Source organism: Drosophila bipectinata, chromosome 3L, assembly GCF_030179905.1.
Source record: "Drosophila bipectinata strain 14024-0381.07 chromosome 3L, DbipHiC1v2, whole genome shotgun sequence".
Taxonomy (NCBI): Eukaryota; Metazoa; Arthropoda; class Insecta; order Diptera; family Drosophilidae; genus Drosophila; species Drosophila bipectinata.
In genome coordinates, this window is record NC_091738.1 from 14224109 (window position 1) to 14242207 (window position 18099).

Below are 18099 nucleotides of genomic sequence, written 5' to 3' on the forward strand. Positions count from 1 at the left end.
TAGTTTATTACATAAATGTATAGTCGTATTATATTTAATTTTTAATACAACTTTCCAAGCGAGAATGGGAGTGGTGGTGGTGGTGGTGGTTCGGGGATTGTGATCCTTTTTAAACAGATTTGACAATGAGGGATAACAAAGGGATTGAAGTATTTTAGTGTCGCGATTTCTTCGACTTGTGACCATTGTCGCGGCTGTCATCCCGCGAGCGCTTGCGATCCTTGTCCTTGCTGCTGCTCTTGTGTCCCGATGAGGAGGAATGATGCTTGTCTCGGCTTTGGTACTTGTCCTTGGACGATTTCGATGGGCTTTAAATAGATTACAAGTAGCTTTCATTAGTATCTTTGTTTGAGTTTTAAAATATTTAAATTTAATTAATTTTTTAAATTTTGCAGCAAGCTATAAGATGGGTTAAGATGGGTTATGGAAGGTGTCTATGGAGGGTTTAATGGGGAATTTCGTAACATTCGAATAAAAACTCAAAACTTATGGAGATGGGGTATTAAAATCAAGCCGATTAGAAAAATCAAATCGAATTTGGAGGTTAAATTTGGAAAACCTTTATATACAACTGGATTTTAATGGATGAAAGTGTTTTTTAAATGGTATATGACATGCGCTTGCTTAAATAATTAACAATTGGCCGGAAATGGAAGTATTAGCTTTTATTTCAAGGTCTTTCCCGTAACAAACCTAGATGAGCTGCCATGTTTGGAGCTGGAGGATTTTAAATGCGAAGAGGAGGAAGAGGAGTTCGACTTATGCTTTTTACTGTGCGACGACGACGATCGCTGCTCCTCGCGTTCGCGGCGACTGTGATTGGTGTAGAAACAGGGTAGAAACGATTTATAAATATTCACAAATTCAGGAGGAGATCTTAGAGATCTTAATAAGTAGTAAGGATAAGGGAGCGATTCCATACCTGTGCTTTGAGCTTTTGTTGTGTTTCTTGGACTCGTATTTTCCGTTCCGTTTATCATCGGTATTGTAATCATGGTTGCGATCCTCTTCGGCGGCTTCGCGCTCCAGGTCAGACCAATCCTTGCCGGACTCTTCATCCGATCCGAGGTCTTCTGCAGGTGGATGATAAGAATGAAAACCATTGGTGATTTGGAGTTTGATAGTAGGATCTTACCATCGCTTTCGTCGCTCTCATCTTCGGAGGCCTCAGAGTATTCGGAATCATCTTCGTCCGACTCCTCGTCCGAGTCGGCATCTGTGGGGTTGTAGGCCTCATCTTCCTCAGACTCGGCAGTCTCGTTCTCGTCCTCGCTACCCGATTCGGGGTCCAAGAAAGTCCAACCGCCCTGATCGAAGAATCCCTCGGGATCGTCTGTAATGGTCTTCATGATCTTCACCCAGTTAAGAGACTGGACACCTTCCGAGTAGCGAATGTCGCAGGAACTAATGGAAGACACCCAACATAAGTAACCATATCAACTATCAACTATCAAGTAACCATCAAAGGAGAAGACGTACTTGAGCCACTCCTTAACGTGGTCCAGCAGGTTCATGGGGATGGCATTGACCATGGCCACCTTTTTGTTGTACTCCTTGAACACGAATATCATGTCGAAGTTCCGCAGATGGAACTGGACGCGCTCAAAGTGCACCAACTCGACATCGTCCAGGGTGATCACAAATGGTGGCCACTCGGTGAGGTTCACTAACGATCCGGAGGTGGGCTGCAGCGTCACTGTGCTACGGAAGGGGGCTCCCGGGAATCCCAGTTCACGGAATGGAGTATCAAACTCCACCACACTCTTCGTCATGCCCTCCACTTTCTCGCAGAAACTCTTAAACGCCGTCTTGAGCTTGTGGCGCAGCTCGCGCTCAGACTGCTCGGCCGCCAGATCGTCACGGTCGTGCATGTGCTGGTGCTTTCCCAAATCCGTGGTGATCTCACCCACCTCCGTATAGAATTGTACATCCACGTGCTTCTTCTTGCCGAACATAATGGCGTACTTGAGGTGGAAGTGGAGCAGGATAATCATTTCCCCGTCGCAAGGCTGGAAAAAGGCGCTCTTGATGTTGTTATAGAGGATGTCCACCTTGTCGCCGCGCACAGAGATGTAGCGGAATCCATTGGTGTGCGCCTCCAAGCTTCCAGTCATACGTTTTGTGACAATATTGGGACGGATATAAAGATCCTTGAGCTTGGGGTTGCCCTTGTTCTGCGACAGAATCAAGGTGTCCTGCTTCACCAGATCCTCTTTTTCGCGCTCCTCTGCCTCCCGAGTCTTGAAGCGCTTCTGTACCTCCTTAATGAGTCGGAAGGCGTTGTTTAAGTTGCCCGAGGGAGCAGCTACTTCGCCGTGTTCTTTCACATTAGAGCTCCGATAAGTGCTGCATCCGAAAACAGAATATGAAACATAAACCCATGATATGAAACTGCATGTTACTTACACTTCCTTCACAAAAGTGGCCTCCGGCTGAGGATAGAGTCCGCCCTCGTTACGTCCCATTGTGGCACCCGGGTGAAAGAAGTTGATTCGCAAGTACGTGTACTCGCCTTCCACCGACTGGGATATATTTTTGATGGTGGAAATGTGGAACGGCACCTGGATGCCGAACACGGGCATGATGACAGTCTCGTATTTTTTGTCCACAAACAGCTTCAGTTCCTTGACATCCGTCTCTCGGGGCATTTGGCTGATGGATTTGTAGGACACTGTGTTTTTTCGAACCTTCTCAACCTCCTTGGAGTTTCCCTGTTTAGCCAGACGCTCCTTGGCGCGTTCGTTGAGCTGCTGGGCCAGCTCCCGCTGATGCTCCTTGCGCTTCTCCTCAGTGTTGATTTCATTCCGCAGCTTCGACTCGAGGACAGCGTTACGCTTGCTCCGGCCAAGAATTTCGGTGCCTTGATCTTCCTTAGTTGCTTTCTTATCGTCGACATCCTCCTCCTCGCTGTCGTCCTTAATGAAGATGCCCACATTCTTGATCTTCTTTTTCGAGGGAGTCATCACACTGGCGGGAGACGTCTCACCTACCAGAACGGTATCTCCGATAAACAGAGCGTACGTCTTGCCCTCCTTATCGGTGGCGTCGGGATTGGTCAGATTCGAGATGCCCACATGGAGGTTGAACACCATGTTCTTCTTTATCAACGCTTGGCATTTCGGTCCGATCACAATTGAGTTTTCACGGAATTCCAGGCCCATGGCAAAGCCAAAACTCTTGGTAAGATTTTCCACCATGTTGGGCTTCTCCTTCTTGACGAAGGCCACCGTCTTCTCGTATACATCGCAAAGTTTGGCGCCCGGCACCAGCAGCTTAAGAATCTCTTCCTGCACATTTACCAGAAATGTGTAGTTCTCCTGCATGGCGTCGGTGGGGTTGACGAGGAATGTTCGCGAGATATTGGAGCAATAACATTTGTACCGTGCCCCCAGCGAGCAAACTATGACGCCAAAATGCAAGATATTCTTGTCAGCAGCTGCGGAGAACTTCAAGCTATAGTTTCCGCCCGACTGGATTATCGGTGGGTAGGCCATGTCCAGCAGTCGTGGGTCCAGTCCGCTGGTATACTTTTTCTCTCCAATGGCCGTCTCGCAGCCATCAGCCAGCTTCACGTGCTTCACTTTCTGTGGGTTTCCGAAGGGATTAAGTTAATAGCTTGAACATATTTCCAGAATGCAAAACCCACCCTATCAGAATCGATAATATCCATGATTTCATCCTTGAGATACTTGTTGAAGATGTCCATGGACACCAGAGAAGCTTTGCGAATGTTGTTGATCTCTGTCTCGTCCTTGGGACACATGAGATATGCTATGATGGTGCTGATGTCCACATGATCGAACTTGGCATCCATCAGGGACTTCTTCCAGGCCTCACTGAACTCGCCCGGATAGGCGTCCTTGGTAAAGACACCCAGGCGCTTTCCCTTCTTTGAGTTCTGAATCACCTTGATCAGCTTGTCGTAGTTTCCCTTATCCTTGTCAGTCTAAAAAGGGGATACCATGATTAGATTGCTTACAGGGTGAGAAGAATACCCCTTCGAACTTACCCGGTCTCTCACAAGGAGCTTGATCTCTGGCATTCCCTCCTCGGTTATGTTTTGGGTCTGTTTCAGGAACTCGATCTTCTTTTTGCTGGTGAGAAAGTATATGGCGTCCGATGCAAACACTGAGATGGTGTCTGTAAGCTCGTAGCCAAGCAGCCAGAGCTGCAGGGACATGGACTTGGCGTAGATCACATCGTCGTCGGTGCCCACCACGCTCATGAGGCAGTCTAGGTTGCTGAGCGAGTCATCGTGTCCGGTGCTGGGAGCCTGTGTCAAATATGTAAAGGTATTTGTATAGAAGAGATATCCATCTTCGCGCCTAACCTAACTCGAAATTCTATGCCCGTTGTTTATCACCTTTTTCTATGAAGTATGGAATTTCATCACAACTGTTAATATAGCTTATAGTATCTATATGCATAGGAATTTCTGAGCGTGCCGGGGCTCCTGTAGGCACAAAAGTGGCCTGGGGATCCGCAGCCAAAATCCCACTCACCTTCCATTCAGTGTAAAGGCGCTTTACGCGGCGCACAAACGCCTCCTTGTCCAGCACGAAGCTCATCTTGCGTTTTGATCCACCAGAGTCGGTCGGGATGTGCAAATGGAAACGTAAATTCAGCTAAACAAAATTAAACAAAATACAACACATTTGCGAATTCCGGGCGAAAAAATTGCGCGGCGGCGCGGGAGCAAGAAGAAGACACAGCGTCGTGATCTGGCGCCAATGTCGTGAGTTTGGTATTTTTTTTCGCCGTAAGCAACGGTCCTATTCAAATTGTCCATCCCTAACCAGTGTTGAAAAGCATTGGAAAAAATAACGATAATTTAAAAATATGAGTTGATTATGATTGATTGACTTACTTTTTTAAAAATTTTTAAACCTCCCATTAAAATTATTAAAACCATTTGTTTAAATTTAGTTAAGTTTATTATTGTTTTCATTCAGTATTATCAACATTTGCAATTACGTACTGTGACGGCTAATATGTGAGTTCGTTGAACTTGATTCATTGGTTGTTAGCAAAGTCTAAAAGTTAAGGGCTGGGATTAATTCTTAGGGCCCGCAGGACTGTCTACCTCGTCGGGCCTGGCCACCTGCAGATACTCCTGGATGTCATAGTCAAACAGCTCAAAGTCGTATCTAAAGAATTAAAACATTTAGTAAAGTGTGAAATCTTAAATATGAAATAACGATTAACTTACTTGTAATACTCATAGAGCTCCAGCATCTCTTGTCGCGTTAGCTGTGCATAGAACTGCTGCTGGAGCTCGTGCGTCTTGCGGCCCTTGCCCATGTTGCGCCACACGGGGGCTATCACCCGATTCAGGCCAGTCTTTTCGATTAGATATAATTGATCCTCCGCCAGGGACTCGAACTTCAGTATCATGTCGAACCGGATGAGGCAGGGAGTGCAGAAGGAGGTGGCCGCTACGAAGTGCATGTCGATGAAGCTGCCCCGCTTCACCTGGTCGAGAAGCCAGTGCACAAACTCCGGGAACGAGGGGAACTTGGTATTGGCCGCCCGAGCAGCCAGAGAAGGCTGGAAAAACAAAACCATCATTAAATTCTCTCTTCTTCAAGAGCACCTGTCTAAACTTACCTTCTTGCGATAGTTTCGCACGATGCTGCGTCCCAATTTGTCATGGAAGGAGTAGGGCAGGGCGAACACCATCTTGTCGCGGTAGGCGCTCAACAGACGCTCGAAGGGATTGCGGGCAATAATGAAGGTAAGCGAGTAGTTCTGGGCCTCACGCAGCTGGCAGGGGGAGAAACAAACAAATAGAAACTTAATATGCTTCAGTAAACAATCCTTTTGGGCAAAGTTAACAAACCTCGTCGAGTGTAACGCGGGGATAGCGCTCCCTGGCCAGATTGAGGAGAATCTTTTTGGTTTTGCGCAGATAACTGGGTGAGTAGCCGGCCAGGACATTGAAGTTGAACATCCACGACGACGAGGCGGCCTTAAAGACATTGCACCTGATGGGATTTGATGGTTTTCAAGATATTAGCAAGTTAGTATATAAGGTTTTTGGAATGAGGCACCCACCATATAATGTGATACTTTTTATTGACCAAAAATTCCCACGTGTTTGGGGTGTGCCACGAGTCGTGACCTGTAAGTAAGATGGATGGATGGATAACAGGAATAAGTAATGTGCGAGCCCCGAAATGTATGCCACGGAATTTGGATTCCCCTGGAAAGCCTACCTAGGACGTCTAGGCCGTAGGCGGAGCACTTGTCCTTCAGGCGCTCCCTCCGCTGATCCATCCGCTGCTCCACCTGAAGCATTTCCTGCGGCGTGAGACTCTGCACGGCATACTCGGGTATGAGGGGCAGGAGTGTCTGGTTGCTGTCCTGCGGATGGATGTGCAAATAAACTTTTTTAGTCTCATCGAAAAAACAAAGCGGCGCAGTGGGTAGGTGGGTTATAGAAATGGGAGTGGGATCGAATCGAATGCCGTGCCCAAATGCCTGTCTGCCGATGAGACGCGCTAATGCGCAATCAATTTGGCTTTCTCTGAATTTGACTTTTGTTTACATCATTAATTATACGAGCCTGTGCTGTGAGTGTTTGGTGTATTGTGGTGTGGTATGTTGTGGTGTTTGTGTGTGGGTTACATATTTACTTTATCAACATAGCGCCACTTGTTCTTTGTCTTGCCCGTTGCCACCACGGTCAGGTCCTTGTTTTTGTTCTTGTTCAGCAGCAGCACCGGATACCGGGCTACCGGATACTGCGATTGCTGATGTTGCTGCTGCTGCTCGCGATGCTGCTGCTCCTGTTGATGCTGCTGCTGTTGCGACTGCGGCTGCTGTTGCACATTAAAGGCCTAGAAAATCAGTTGGGTTTGTTTTGGATTGGCATTCTGCGAATTCTCGGGCTGGAGTCTATGTGGGTTAGCAGGCAAGGATGACGTGGCGTATGCGTAATATACAAGCGTTGTGTCAAGGTCTCCGCCCCCGGCTTAATCTTCATCTCAGTATCTCAGTCGCTCAGTCTGAATCTCAATCGCAATCCCAATTAAAAGCCAGCCAGACGCCAGTGCCAACTGTCATGTGGAAATCCCGACATGAATCAAGTGGCAAGTAGATGCGCGGTTGCGGACAACTTGGCGCTGGCGTCGTGGCAGGCACTTTGCATTTGGCTCGCGCCACTTACAGCACTACATGGCTATACCCTCTCCGAGGGGTGAGGATGACCATTGTGACAGTGACTGTGCCAGATAAGATTAATTAATGGTTATGGAAGCGAAGCTCGCTGAATACTGATGAATTTTTTAAGAGGTACTTATAGTTAGTTTGATGTAAGCTTTTTCCTAAATTAATTGCTGAAAGTAATTACTCAAAGAGTGTACCAGATTCTTCTATACTCGCGACCTTTTGCCACCGAAAGTGGCGCTACGAGCATGACGTGAACTGTGCGGAATTCGCCTAGAGGCATGGGGATGATGTGCTGCATAGGGGCATGCCCCTTCTAACAATGTATGTTGCATGTTACTGTGCAAGTGTTTGTGAACTGCTGTGCTTAATTATGCGTGTATGCCGCGTGAAATAAAAACACACAAAAAAAAAATATAATATAACCAGCCAACTAGGCGTATGCCATTTTGGGGTGCTGCTGGCTGGGCATTTGTCATTTGGGTAATGTAATGCAAATTAGTAGTGGGTAAGTGACTATTGATTGAGGACCCAACCCCCCAGGCCTCCTAAGAATCGATATCCTCCCAGGGCAGCCCCTTTGATGACTATTTCATGATGCCACACGCAATTAAGTGTAATTTTGTGCGAAAGTTTTTTTTTCCCTCTGTTTTTTTTTGCCAGCCAAGGCCAGTTGAACGGGCGCCCAAGAGTCTTCGGAGACCACGCAACCTAAGCGGCTTAGGTCGGGCCGGGTCGAAAAGGGTTGGTCTGAGGCGTGGCTGGGGGGCGGATTATAAGCCGAGAACGCTTTGCAGGTCAGATGTGGAATATTCCGTCTTTATTCAGCATTTCAAGCACAAAGAGGCGATAAACCCGCCAAAAGCCCGCAGCTAATTTCGAATTAATTTGCACCTAATCAAGCGCTCGCTGCACACACTTAAAGCCACTCAGAAAAAAAATATGGTTGCGCTATAAAGTTTAAGCTTTATGGAAATTGGTTTCCTAACAATCATTTCTCACTGTGCCTCCCGCGGGCGAGAATTGAAGCGACAAGTGAGCACTCTCCGAAGAATGAACGCCAAACCAAAATGCTAAAATCTCTAACGACTTTGATAAATAAACAATAACAAGATGCTTTCAGTTTTCAATTTTGAATCTCAGCGTTTATCGTTTATTTATAGCGATCGTTTCGATTTGTGTGCTAATTTGTGTGTAAGTTTATTTTCACTCGAAATGCCCTTCACACCGTGCTTGTTTACATAATCAGATAGATGATTATTACGATTCCCAGCTGATCTGGGTTCTGTTCATAATTTGCAATCAGTTCTATCTGTTTTCTGTTTAATTATATGCTGATTGTTTTTTTTTATGGGCTTTGTATTGGGGTGGTTGATGGCCCGAAACTGGAACTGAGGCGGGCAATCGATGGCCTGCAATTTGTTTGTTGTCAGGCGATGTGGGGTCAGGTGGTCGGGGCAGACGGGGAGGGCGGCGGCAACTAAAAGCGTCTATATATACAGCTAACAATGCACAGAGAAAAAGAGTTAATTTCAACCTTTTTGATTAGACTTTATTTCCAAATAACATTTTTCTCTCTGCATTCGATAACAAGCGATTTGGCCAACAGATGTTGGCCGAGAAAGGGCTATGGAACTATACTATATACTACCGAGCACCGCCCACAACTACACACTACTGACTACGGTCCCCACACTTCTTCAAACACTCACCTCGAATCCCCGGATCTTCTGCAGCTGCTCGTTCCACACCAGGTAGACGAGCGAGAGGGGCAGCAGGAGCAGCGACAAGGCCGTGAAGATGAGCAAGTACCGCCGGATGGCGCGACAGTTTGCCAGGCTCTTGCTCAATTTCATTTAAACTCGATTCTAACTGCATAGGAACTGGTTGTGGGGCTTCTCTTCGGCTTCCTGGCTTCTTTCTGCTTCCTGCTATCGGATTTTGGTATTGGTTTCACGTACATATAGGTATCCTATATATATGTGTGTTTATCGGCTATTGATAGTTGTGGGGCATTTCCTGTGCGGAGCTACGCGGCCTGCAGTTGGCGACAAATTTTGTAAGTGCTGCTGCTCATCGTTGTAGTCGACGTCGGGCTGGCTAAATTTAGTCTGCTGTGCTAAATGTTCTTAATAAAAAAAAAAAGATAAATGAGCGGAAACCGAAAATATATTGAGTGGGCTTGGTGGTCGGCAGTCCTCCACTACTTTATGGCTATATGGCTAAAAATTGTGTCACTGCAGGCAGTTCGATATTGTCCACGACGAACAATTGCTTTTGTTCGAGCCGGGGGTGTGTGTGATTGTTTTTTGTTAGCCAGATTTTGTTTCTGGTTGCAGGCCAGGAAGCGCCGAGGCCAAGGCAAAAAGGGGAAGTCAAGTCGTTTATTGATTTTCTGCTCAACTCCAAACTCCTGTCTCCGCAGCCAGTGCAACTTGAGGTGGCACGAAGGCCGTCCATGTACTTTTTATGGCTTTTGTTTTAGGAAACTTCTTTAATTCACATTGGCACTGTTTATGCAATTAATTTAATAAAAAAAAATAAAACGGTATTGTTATTTGCACTTTGCGTGGCTTTATTATTTGATTATTATTTTTTAGATTCCATTCACATACACGCTGCTGCCACCAAACTTGGCAAACAAATGGCAGGTCAAATGTTGGCCCAAGAGGCGTATACGTAACGTGCTGGGCTCCTCCTCTCTCGTCTCGGCGTATCTCGTCTCGTTGCTCTTCTCTTTTCATAACAAAAAAGGAAAACAGACGGGCTAATGGAGGGCCACTTTTTAGTTTTTTGTTGCCATTCAATTGTTTGCCAATTGAGGAGAAAAGCGCGCAATCAATATCAATTTGCAAAGCGTGCTGTGATTATTTTCAGCTGTTCTCCCTTTTTGCCGCCCAGCCGCCACCCTTTCCTCCCCCAAAAAGGATGCAATAGGGTGAACCCCACAAAACCCGAGGGGAAGTGGGGGAGAAGTCACCATCACCAAGCACCAACTCCGTTACGTTACGTTACCGTTCCGTCATCACCGCACAACGCACGTTTCCCGAATGAAATCAAATGCGAAATGAGCGCACAGCCCAGTGGGCAGAGCTGCTGGCCGAGGCCGCGGCGCTGGCAGCGCAGTTTCAATTTCATTTCGCCAGTTTGCATGCCGCCGCTTGGCTATTTAATTCTTTGTGTTTTGTGTTCTCCGGGAGCGCATGCGATTCCTTGAGCTTTGTTTGGCGCTTCTTTACCTGTGTTTGCTGCTATGGGGGTTGTTGTGCCACCTTTGATTTGTTTATCGGAGAGCGGGAGGCACTGCTTTCTGGGTTAACCTGGCAGACAAGACAACAACTTTTGTTTATTGCTGAGCGAAAGAGCCGGCAACGGTAATTTGGGGAGCTCTGAGTCGAGAGCGCCAAAGTGCGCAGAGAGAGAGAGTGTGGGTTTGCCGAGAAAGGTTTGCTGTCAGGGCTCAGAGGGTGGTTTAAGAAGTTTCTACAAAACGTATACCACACATTAAAAAGCCATCACTGAGCTAAGATATTATTTTAAAATTGTTATAAAAATATTTTTCTATTTGCCAAAACATTATTCAACATTTCAAAGTGTATACAAAAATTTACTAATCCATAGATTGCTTCGAGAGGTATTAAGTAAATGCAGACATTAAAGGCATCTTGCAGTGGCTCCATCAACTGTCAGTACTTGATCAGGGAATGTACTTTGCCGTCCAGCCTCTTGCGACCCTCCAATCCAACCAGTTCTATCACCACCAGACTCTCCACGACAACACCTCCGACTTTGCGGACCAGCTCCGCGGCGGCTGCCAGGGATCCTCCCGTGGCCAGGAGATCATCCACGACTACGACCTTCTGACCAGGCTGGATGGCTGACCGTTGAATCTCAAAGGTGTCCTGGAAACACAAACATTTTAAGTTAATTTCTAAACAAAGTTTTTGTGTTGCAAAACATACACTTCCGTACTCCAGTTTGTACTCCACAGACACCACCTCACCGGCCAGCTTGCCCTTCTTCCGGATAGGAGCACAGCCCACGCCCAGTTCGGTGGCCAGGAGCAGGTTGAAGAGGAAGCCCCGAGAGTCCAGGCCCACGATAATCTCAGCTTCGGGAGAGCTCTGACGGATGTGCTCCACCAGCAGGTCTCTCAAGTAGACACAGGCCTTGGCATCGGTGAGTGCTCCAAAAATGTCGCTGTTTTACATGGAATTGAAGAGCAGAACACATTAACAACCTGATAAGCCACCAGTCGTATGGCCATAAATGTGTTCCAGTACTCAATCGGGTGCGATAACCCCTGGCGATAACCTACCGGAACAGAATGCCCTCCTTGGGGAAGTTTGGATATTCTCCTATCTTGGACTTGACATAGTCGAGCTTCTCTTCCGCGCTGATTGGGCTCATCTCTACGGGTGTTTGGTGGGCTCCAATTTAATCTAATTGTAAGGGAATTTTCAGAAAAGGTGAAACCGTACGTGAGTGCGTGCCGAACTAGCGGATTGATAAAGGGAACAGCTGATAGGCCAGCTGCTCATACGCCGTGGTGGTTGCTGCGGATGAGCGATATTTTAGCGATGAATTTTCGTGCCGAGTGAGTTCGGCGGTAGATTTAAATATCTGACGAGGCTGAGATAGGGCAACAACTAAACTGATAAATCAAATAAATGATTGTAGATTTACAAGATAATTTGCATTTATCTGTGAGTTCTAGATGTTCTTAATATCATGAATGACTTTAGATAATGAATTGCATTTAAAATATGAGTTTCTACCTGCTTTCAGGGATATCTACCTCACATTTTCCCAGATTTAAGCCAATATTTATCTTGTCATTGTGTTGCTCAAAGAAGGCGATAAAGGAATTTGGTCATATCCTGCAGGTAGCCGAGAAAACCCTCCCCCGATCTGTCTATCTCTTCCGCATCTCGGTGATTGCTGGAGAAATTTCAGCAAGCAATTCTTCTGGGGAAAGACATACGTTGCTGCATTATTTATCATCAGGCAGCCAGACAAAACGATCGAAAAGAAATGCCAACAATTTGCGCTGCACTTATCAAAGGCGGGCCTACATCTGGCACTCTCTCCGCGTCGAGCCCTCTCTTTCACTTGCTCACAGATACAGGTAAGCCCCAGGTAAGTGTTGTACCTGTGTATCTGTTTCTTCGGACTCCGGAGACGAGAAACGCTCAGTTTGTTCTTCAGCGCCGATCGCGACGGTTCAGTTTCTTCTCGCACCGAGGTACCGGATCGTAGTCTCAGACCGCGACTTTTTCAATAATTAATGCAAAAAACACACGTCAAACAAAGCAACAAATTGAAATAACAAATATTATAAAGAAATATACACGTCCAGTTAACACCGAAACCTGTTCTCGGCCACTGTAAGATTTGGTTTTGCAAAGCAACTCTTCAGATTCAATTCGATCTTAACGGCAAAAGTAAATGTCAGCCAAAGGTGCCGACAAAACTGCGCCCCGATTGCCATTTCAAGAGTCGAAGAACCCCAATAACCAAAGTAACCATATCTCAGCAACAACCATTGCAGCTAGCAGGCGACATAAAATCGTGAAAACCCACAAAAAATTGAAAAATATACAACATTAGACACAGCAGCACCAATATTGCAAAGTGCAGAAACATTCACATCGCACACACAGATACTGTGGAACCTCCAACACACATATGTGTGTATCTGAATACGTGCGTATTGAATGTGCAACACAAGCAACAACAACTGCTGCAACTGCATCTGCAACAACAATTGCTGAAGCGGCAGAAACCGCGCGCCCGGGTAACGTGAAAAACCAGAAAGAGGCACAGTTTTTTTGTTTTTCTGTTGGTTTTGTTGCACTTTTTTGTTTTTTTTTATTATTTTGAGGCAAGCGAGCTGGAGGCATCTCGGAGCTGGAGCTCTGCGCAGGCGCAGTGGCGCCCTTCGTGGTGAAGGGCATGGAAATAGGGCGTTCAAAAGAAGTAAAAAGGGAAATTCACTTACGGGTAAATGTGAAAAGTTGGAGCAGAAAGGAGAAATCCAGATGGCACCCTCTCATATTACCAGTTCTTCAAAACAAAAGCAGACTTTTGTCAAGAACTGGGCGGTCTGTTTCAGATTCTCTGAAAACCAAACATTACCGTAAAAAATTACAATTACTAGAAACCTGAAACTGGATTTTCAGTAGAACCCTTTGGGGCGCTCCTGACTTTCCTGGCCGGAAACCCGAGTGAAGAATCGCGGTGTGAGTTACTATTATGTAGAGACCTCCATTGTCGTCGCTGGGCCTCGTCTTGGTCGGGGCTATGGTATGCGCGAATGTTTGCTAACATCCAAATCGTGATCTAATAAAAAACGTAGGAAAACAGAGACACATACCTCGGGCCCACGGGCCCGCCGATTCAGTGAGTGAGCGGACCAGCTTGGATTGGCTCTTCAAAGCCGAGGCCTCTTCAAAGGGGCCGTGTGGATGCCACCAGCTTTCGCGAAAAAACTGCGGACTGAAAAGCGGACTTCTCCCAAGATGGATGGCGGCTGTAAAGGCTGTCAATACATTGAATAACTGACCGCAAAAAATAAATAAGAAACAACTTTTGCCGGTTCGCCTTGTCTGGATTCCCGTTCCGTTTTGGGGGAACTGCGAAAAAAAGAAATCATCTGCCCCGAACGATCATCGCCATAAAAAATAAAACCCAGGCGAAACCCATGAAGAAATGGTCGGACCGACAAAAATTCAAAAGAAAACACGGCCCAACAGCCACTTTTAAAGTCATTTCCGCATAATTCTGAAATGAAGGAACCAGTTTCTACTATGGTGGTGGCTGAAAAATTTAGCAACCGACAGTTGCTGTAGTTTTTGGAGCCACTACGAACGTGTTTGCGCCAAAAGTGTGGTGTCTTCAACATGTTTTAGGTTCCACATTGTTGGCCAAAACAAAACACAACAAGCCACTTACAAGACTTCCCGATCGCCAAGCGGAACAATGAAAGCTTCTCCCTCCGCTTAGCCGTAATTAGCCGCCTCGAGCTGCGGGAAAAAGCCGAAAATGTGAAAATTAATTGCAAGTGCGTGGCCAATTGGGCTGGGTGTCGGTTTTGGGGGCTGTGGGGGCCAAACCCCGCAGTCACAGACACCGTATTCTCACCTCTTACCCCTGCTCACTAACTGCTTGGCCGTCTAATGTGAAATTTATGTTTATGCCGTGCGCTGTAAAGTAGAAAGTCATCTGACGCTCAGACACAGACTCAGGGTATCCCCTGGGCAGTAGTCGAGAAAGAAAGCCTGATCCCCGCCAGATTTTGGCAACTGCAGTAGCAATTGCCACGTTTAAGTTATAGCCATTACCCAACTGACCTTATTTCGTTCGTTTTTCATACGAATATGTGCATTCTTAGCTTCGAAATAATATAAAGTGCTGAGCCAGCCGTTCGTTTAAGTTTGGTTTTTTAGCCTTGCACTGTCAAAAAAACTGAGGTCGAATAACAATGGTTGGGTGAAGAGTTGAACCCCTAAAATGAATGTGTATTTTGACATGATATACTATTTGTTTCGGTGCAAGAGAAACTCTTCCACCGCCGGCCGGTGAGCGGATGTAACCCAAGACTCTACTCGCCCGAATTCGCTGCGTCATAGGAGTCCGACTTGAAGGCTCTCGACTGGTCACTTTCTTTTTGGTCACGTCCGAGTCTACAGCTGGGCAGTGCAGTTGAATAAATACCCAACACTCCCAACAAATACTGAAAGCCAACTGAAATTACAAATTGCAGCACACATAAAATTGAAAAGGCGGCAGTAGAGGAAATTATTAGATGTCTGCGGTTTGTCTCGCCGGATCTGGCCTGCTCCACAGGTCCACCGGTCCACCAGTTCACCGGGCCTCTGTAATTTTCCCCGCTGGAGACTCTGGAGACTCGCTTTTCAGTGACTCACGGAACGAGATTTTCCATCGATTCGATTTGTTTGACTTATCACGTGCCGGCAGGAAAGTCTCTGTATGTTACTGGGTTCTGTTTGTTTGGAGCGACTCTCTCTTTTGTTGGTTTTAGCATTGTTGTGTTAATCGATTCCGCTTTTGCCTTGGACTCCGACTCCAACTCCGACTCCAAGACCGACTCCCAGCTACCATAATTGAGTCTCGTTCTCTTTGTTTGCCGTGAATTTAATTCACCTTAATGAACCAATCTTGACCAGCATTCAAGTTGAAGCTCATTTGGCTTTTGTTTTGCTTCTCACGACCGACGACTTTTGTGTTACAGTTTCCTCGGTACCACGAAAATAAATATGATAAATTAAGTATACGCAAGGTTGGGAAACTCTAGAGACAAAGCTGATGAAAATGCATTTAGGGCCCGAACTGTAGCTTTCGGTGAATACTAGACTGTGGCCCAAACGAGTTTATTGATCACAGAGAGCTTCGAGTTCCAAGCCACATGAATCATGGCTAAAATTAGGCACTGCTGGCCTGCTCGACAATGTTTTGCATAATGTCTTTCGCTTGTTAGACTCTCTCCACCTTTGACATAGAATTAGTGGCAGATATGAGGCAACTGGGAGCTGGAGAAAAGAGGGGCTAGCAATTATCTTTCTGATTTACATAAGCAAAGCCAAAATACTATAGTGCCTCCAGCCATATCGCTCTTTATTTTTACGACCATTATTCGCAGCTGAATTGGCAAATGCGAATGGCATTTGGGAGCTGGCTTTGATTGAAGTGAAGGGGAAAACTTCATCAAAAGTATGCTTAATGATTCGAAAATGTTTTCGATTGGACACAACATGCAGATACCATATGGAAAGTGATTTGCTGCAAATTTGTTGCCTCTTCTTGCATCAGAGATCGATGCCCCGGTTGGGTATCTTAATCCCATTATCTACAGACGAAGGAGGAGGTCGTCAAACCGCAAGCTGGCAAATTTAATCAGCTTATACGAAAGCACTTGCAAACCGATTTATGACACACAAAAATACCATAGCTGCCCTGGTTACTTTGGTTCCATCTTTTGATTACAATTCAAGCACTTACCACGACGAATTCCATTCACAGACAAACAAAGCTCTACCGTCCCCACTCTCTCCGAAGAAGAAACAATAAAAAATGGGAACGAAGATCGAGTACGTGGACACCACGCACCTGTACGCCTCCAAGTACATTCGCAACTCCAAGGCGATAGGCGTGCTGTGGGCCATCTTCACCATCTGCTACGCCATCATCGGAATTGTGGCCTTTGTGACGCCAGGTGGGTTTTGTTTGTCCAGCCATTTAGCTGGAACTGATTTGCTCATTTTCCCCATTGGTTGCAGAGTGGATCGGGGATCCGGATAATGACGGAGCTGGGCGCCTGGGCCTCTGGCAGCAGTGCCAGCGGGACGAGATCTTCGACAACTGCCGCCGCCGCTGGGAGAGCATCTTTGCCGTGCCCACCTTCTCCTTTCAGGTGAGTGGTATCTATTACACAATATCAAAAAATTGAAATACCTTTGTTACATATATGATGCATCTTTCCAGTTGGCCACTTTCTTCATGCTCGGAGCCATTGCCTTGGCCTTGTTGACCATTTTTTTCCTAGTGTGCTTGCTGTTTATGAAGTCGACTCGTGTCTTCCACATTTGTGGTTGGATGCAAATTATATCAGGTACGCTGACCTCTCTACGCCCTCCACCCCCTTTCTTTTACCTTCGAAGAACATCCAAAACATCACGTTCGGGTGCTGTTGATTTTCTATCGATAATCTCACCTCTTGTTATGTTATCTTGTGACTTTTTTATTGAAATGTTTTTTGTTTTGTGGCAGCTCTCTGCATGATTGTGGCCTGTGCGGCGTTTCCCTTTGGCTGGAACTCAGACGATTTCCGGAAGATCTGCGGCCCGGAAGCCAATCGCTTCGAGTTGGGCCTCTGCGGAATCCGCTGGGCTTATCCGCTGGCCATTATCGGCTGCATTGACGGCGTGGTTTTGGCCACGTTGGCCTTCATCTTGGCCACGCGGCACGTGCGCCTGCAGCCGGATCCCATCTACCAGAACTCGCTCTACAAAGGTAGATATAAAGTGATAAGTTCTCCAACCATGGTGGTACTAACGTGTTTCGATTTCGTGTTCTAGGTGAGATCAACAATGCCTATCTGACGGATGCGATCAGCCTGGCGGGCTCCCGGAAGTCGAACCCCCGGATTACTGGCTTGAATCTGCAGCCCATTCTGCTGGTGGCTCCCCCGAACGAGGACAGCATATCGCAGTTCTCCCGGTACCATTGAATCCAGCCAAGACAACAACCGGAAAAGGCCAAGCTTCAAGTTGGCCAGAAAGCTTTTAACCGTTAATATCTGCTGCTGCATCGAGTATCTGTGAGAGTGATTGAGAGTATCTGTGTGTGCGTGTGACTGAGACTGCCCGACTGAATGCCGATTTTTGTAGTTCGTAAGCCTAACTTTCGTGTGAATAGCTTGTGCCTAAATGTATGCTTCGATTAAGTTAAAAAGAAAGACCACGGGGCCCTCCGAAAGCTCTGCCTGTAAATTATATACCCATAAACCCAATAAACATGTACAAATATCAAACATAAAAGCAATGTTATGCCCGTTTTCATTTTGCCACAATTATGCCATCATCATCATCATCAGCCTCATCAAGGTCAGTCCAGGCAAATCAAATTATATGACCACCCCCGGAATAAAACCAATAACGGCAACTTAGCGCCCAATTTGTTTGCGCCGAGTCTGGCCGGAACCGCCCCCTCAACCCTCTACTCAATAACCATTTGGCACATACTTTTCCAATAAAGTATTTACAGCAAGGCTCCAAGTTCTTGGGGGAGGCAATTGAAATATCCCGGCAAGTGCAAGTGGCTTTCCCGGGCACGTTTTAATATTCTTGTATAATTCATAAGCAATTCCATCACGGCCTAAGTGGCCAACAAGCTGACGCCGAGCAAATCGGG

At 46.4% G+C, this 18099-nt stretch overlaps 4 protein-coding genes across 9 annotated transcripts; 1 reads left to right on the top strand and 3 right to left on the bottom strand.

Annotated features, from left to right (window-relative positions):
* Positions 1-15: 15 nt before the first annotated feature.
* Positions 16-4805, bottom strand: dre4 (SPT16 homolog, facilitates chromatin remodeling subunit dre4). Of its 2 annotated transcripts, XM_017234669.3 has the most exons (9): positions 4503-4805; positions 4010-4273; positions 3647-3946; positions 2407-3584; positions 1480-2346; positions 1136-1404; positions 923-1073; positions 694-813; positions 16-308 (listed from the first exon to the last, which is right to left on the bottom strand). In XM_017234669.3, the coding sequence occupies exons 1-9, from the start codon at positions 4566-4568 to the stop codon at positions 155-157; spliced, it is 3369 nt and encodes a 1122-aa protein (XP_017090158.2). In that variant the 5' UTR covers positions 4569-4805; the 3' UTR covers positions 16-154. The 2 variants fall into 2 exon arrangements, with proteins under 2 accessions (XP_017090158.2, XP_017090159.2); XM_017234670.3 differs by lacking the exon at positions 694-813 and having other exon boundaries at positions 18-308; positions 4503-4803.
* Positions 4806-4928: 123 nt separating this feature from the next.
* On the bottom strand, positions 4929-10303 carry LOC108120850 (carbohydrate sulfotransferase 11). 5 transcript variants are annotated; one of them, XM_017234690.3, is made up of 9 exons: positions 10183-10303; positions 8880-9295; positions 6636-6821; positions 6216-6363; positions 6055-6121; positions 5840-5984; positions 5608-5763; positions 5210-5547; positions 4929-5147 (listed from the first exon to the last, which is right to left on the bottom strand). In XM_017234690.3, the coding sequence occupies exons 2-9, from the start codon at positions 9021-9023 to the stop codon at positions 5054-5056; spliced, it is 1278 nt and encodes a 425-aa protein (XP_017090179.2). In that variant the 5' UTR covers positions 9024-9295; positions 10183-10303; the 3' UTR covers positions 4929-5053. The 5 variants fall into 5 exon arrangements, with proteins under 5 accessions (XP_017090179.2, XP_043070024.1, XP_070136384.1 ...); XM_043214089.2 differs by having other exon boundaries at positions 6636-6839; positions 10183-10302; XM_070280283.1 differs by having other exon boundaries at positions 6636-6839; positions 8880-9286; positions 10183-10201.
* Positions 10304-10709: 406 nt separating this feature from the next.
* On the bottom strand, positions 10710-11700 carry Aprt (adenine phosphoribosyltransferase). The gene is made up of 3 exons (XM_017234424.3): positions 11486-11700; positions 11130-11367; positions 10710-11069 (listed from the first exon to the last, which is right to left on the bottom strand). Exons 1-3 carry the CDS (start codon positions 11575-11577, stop codon positions 10854-10856), a joined length of 546 nt encoding a protein of 181 aa, XP_017089913.2. The 5' UTR covers positions 11578-11700; the 3' UTR covers positions 10710-10853.
* Positions 11701-12362: 662 nt separating this feature from the next.
* Positions 12363-17718, top strand: Tmhs (Tetraspan membrane protein in hair cell stereocilia). Its single transcript, XM_017234701.3, has 6 exons — positions 12363-12554; positions 16210-16402; positions 16467-16600; positions 16672-16798; positions 16957-17199; positions 17265-17718. Exons 2-6 carry the CDS (start codon positions 16261-16263, stop codon positions 17414-17416), a joined length of 798 nt encoding a protein of 265 aa, XP_017090190.1. The 5' UTR covers positions 12363-12554; positions 16210-16260; the 3' UTR covers positions 17417-17718.
* The last annotated feature ends 381 nt before the right edge of the window (positions 17719-18099 follow it).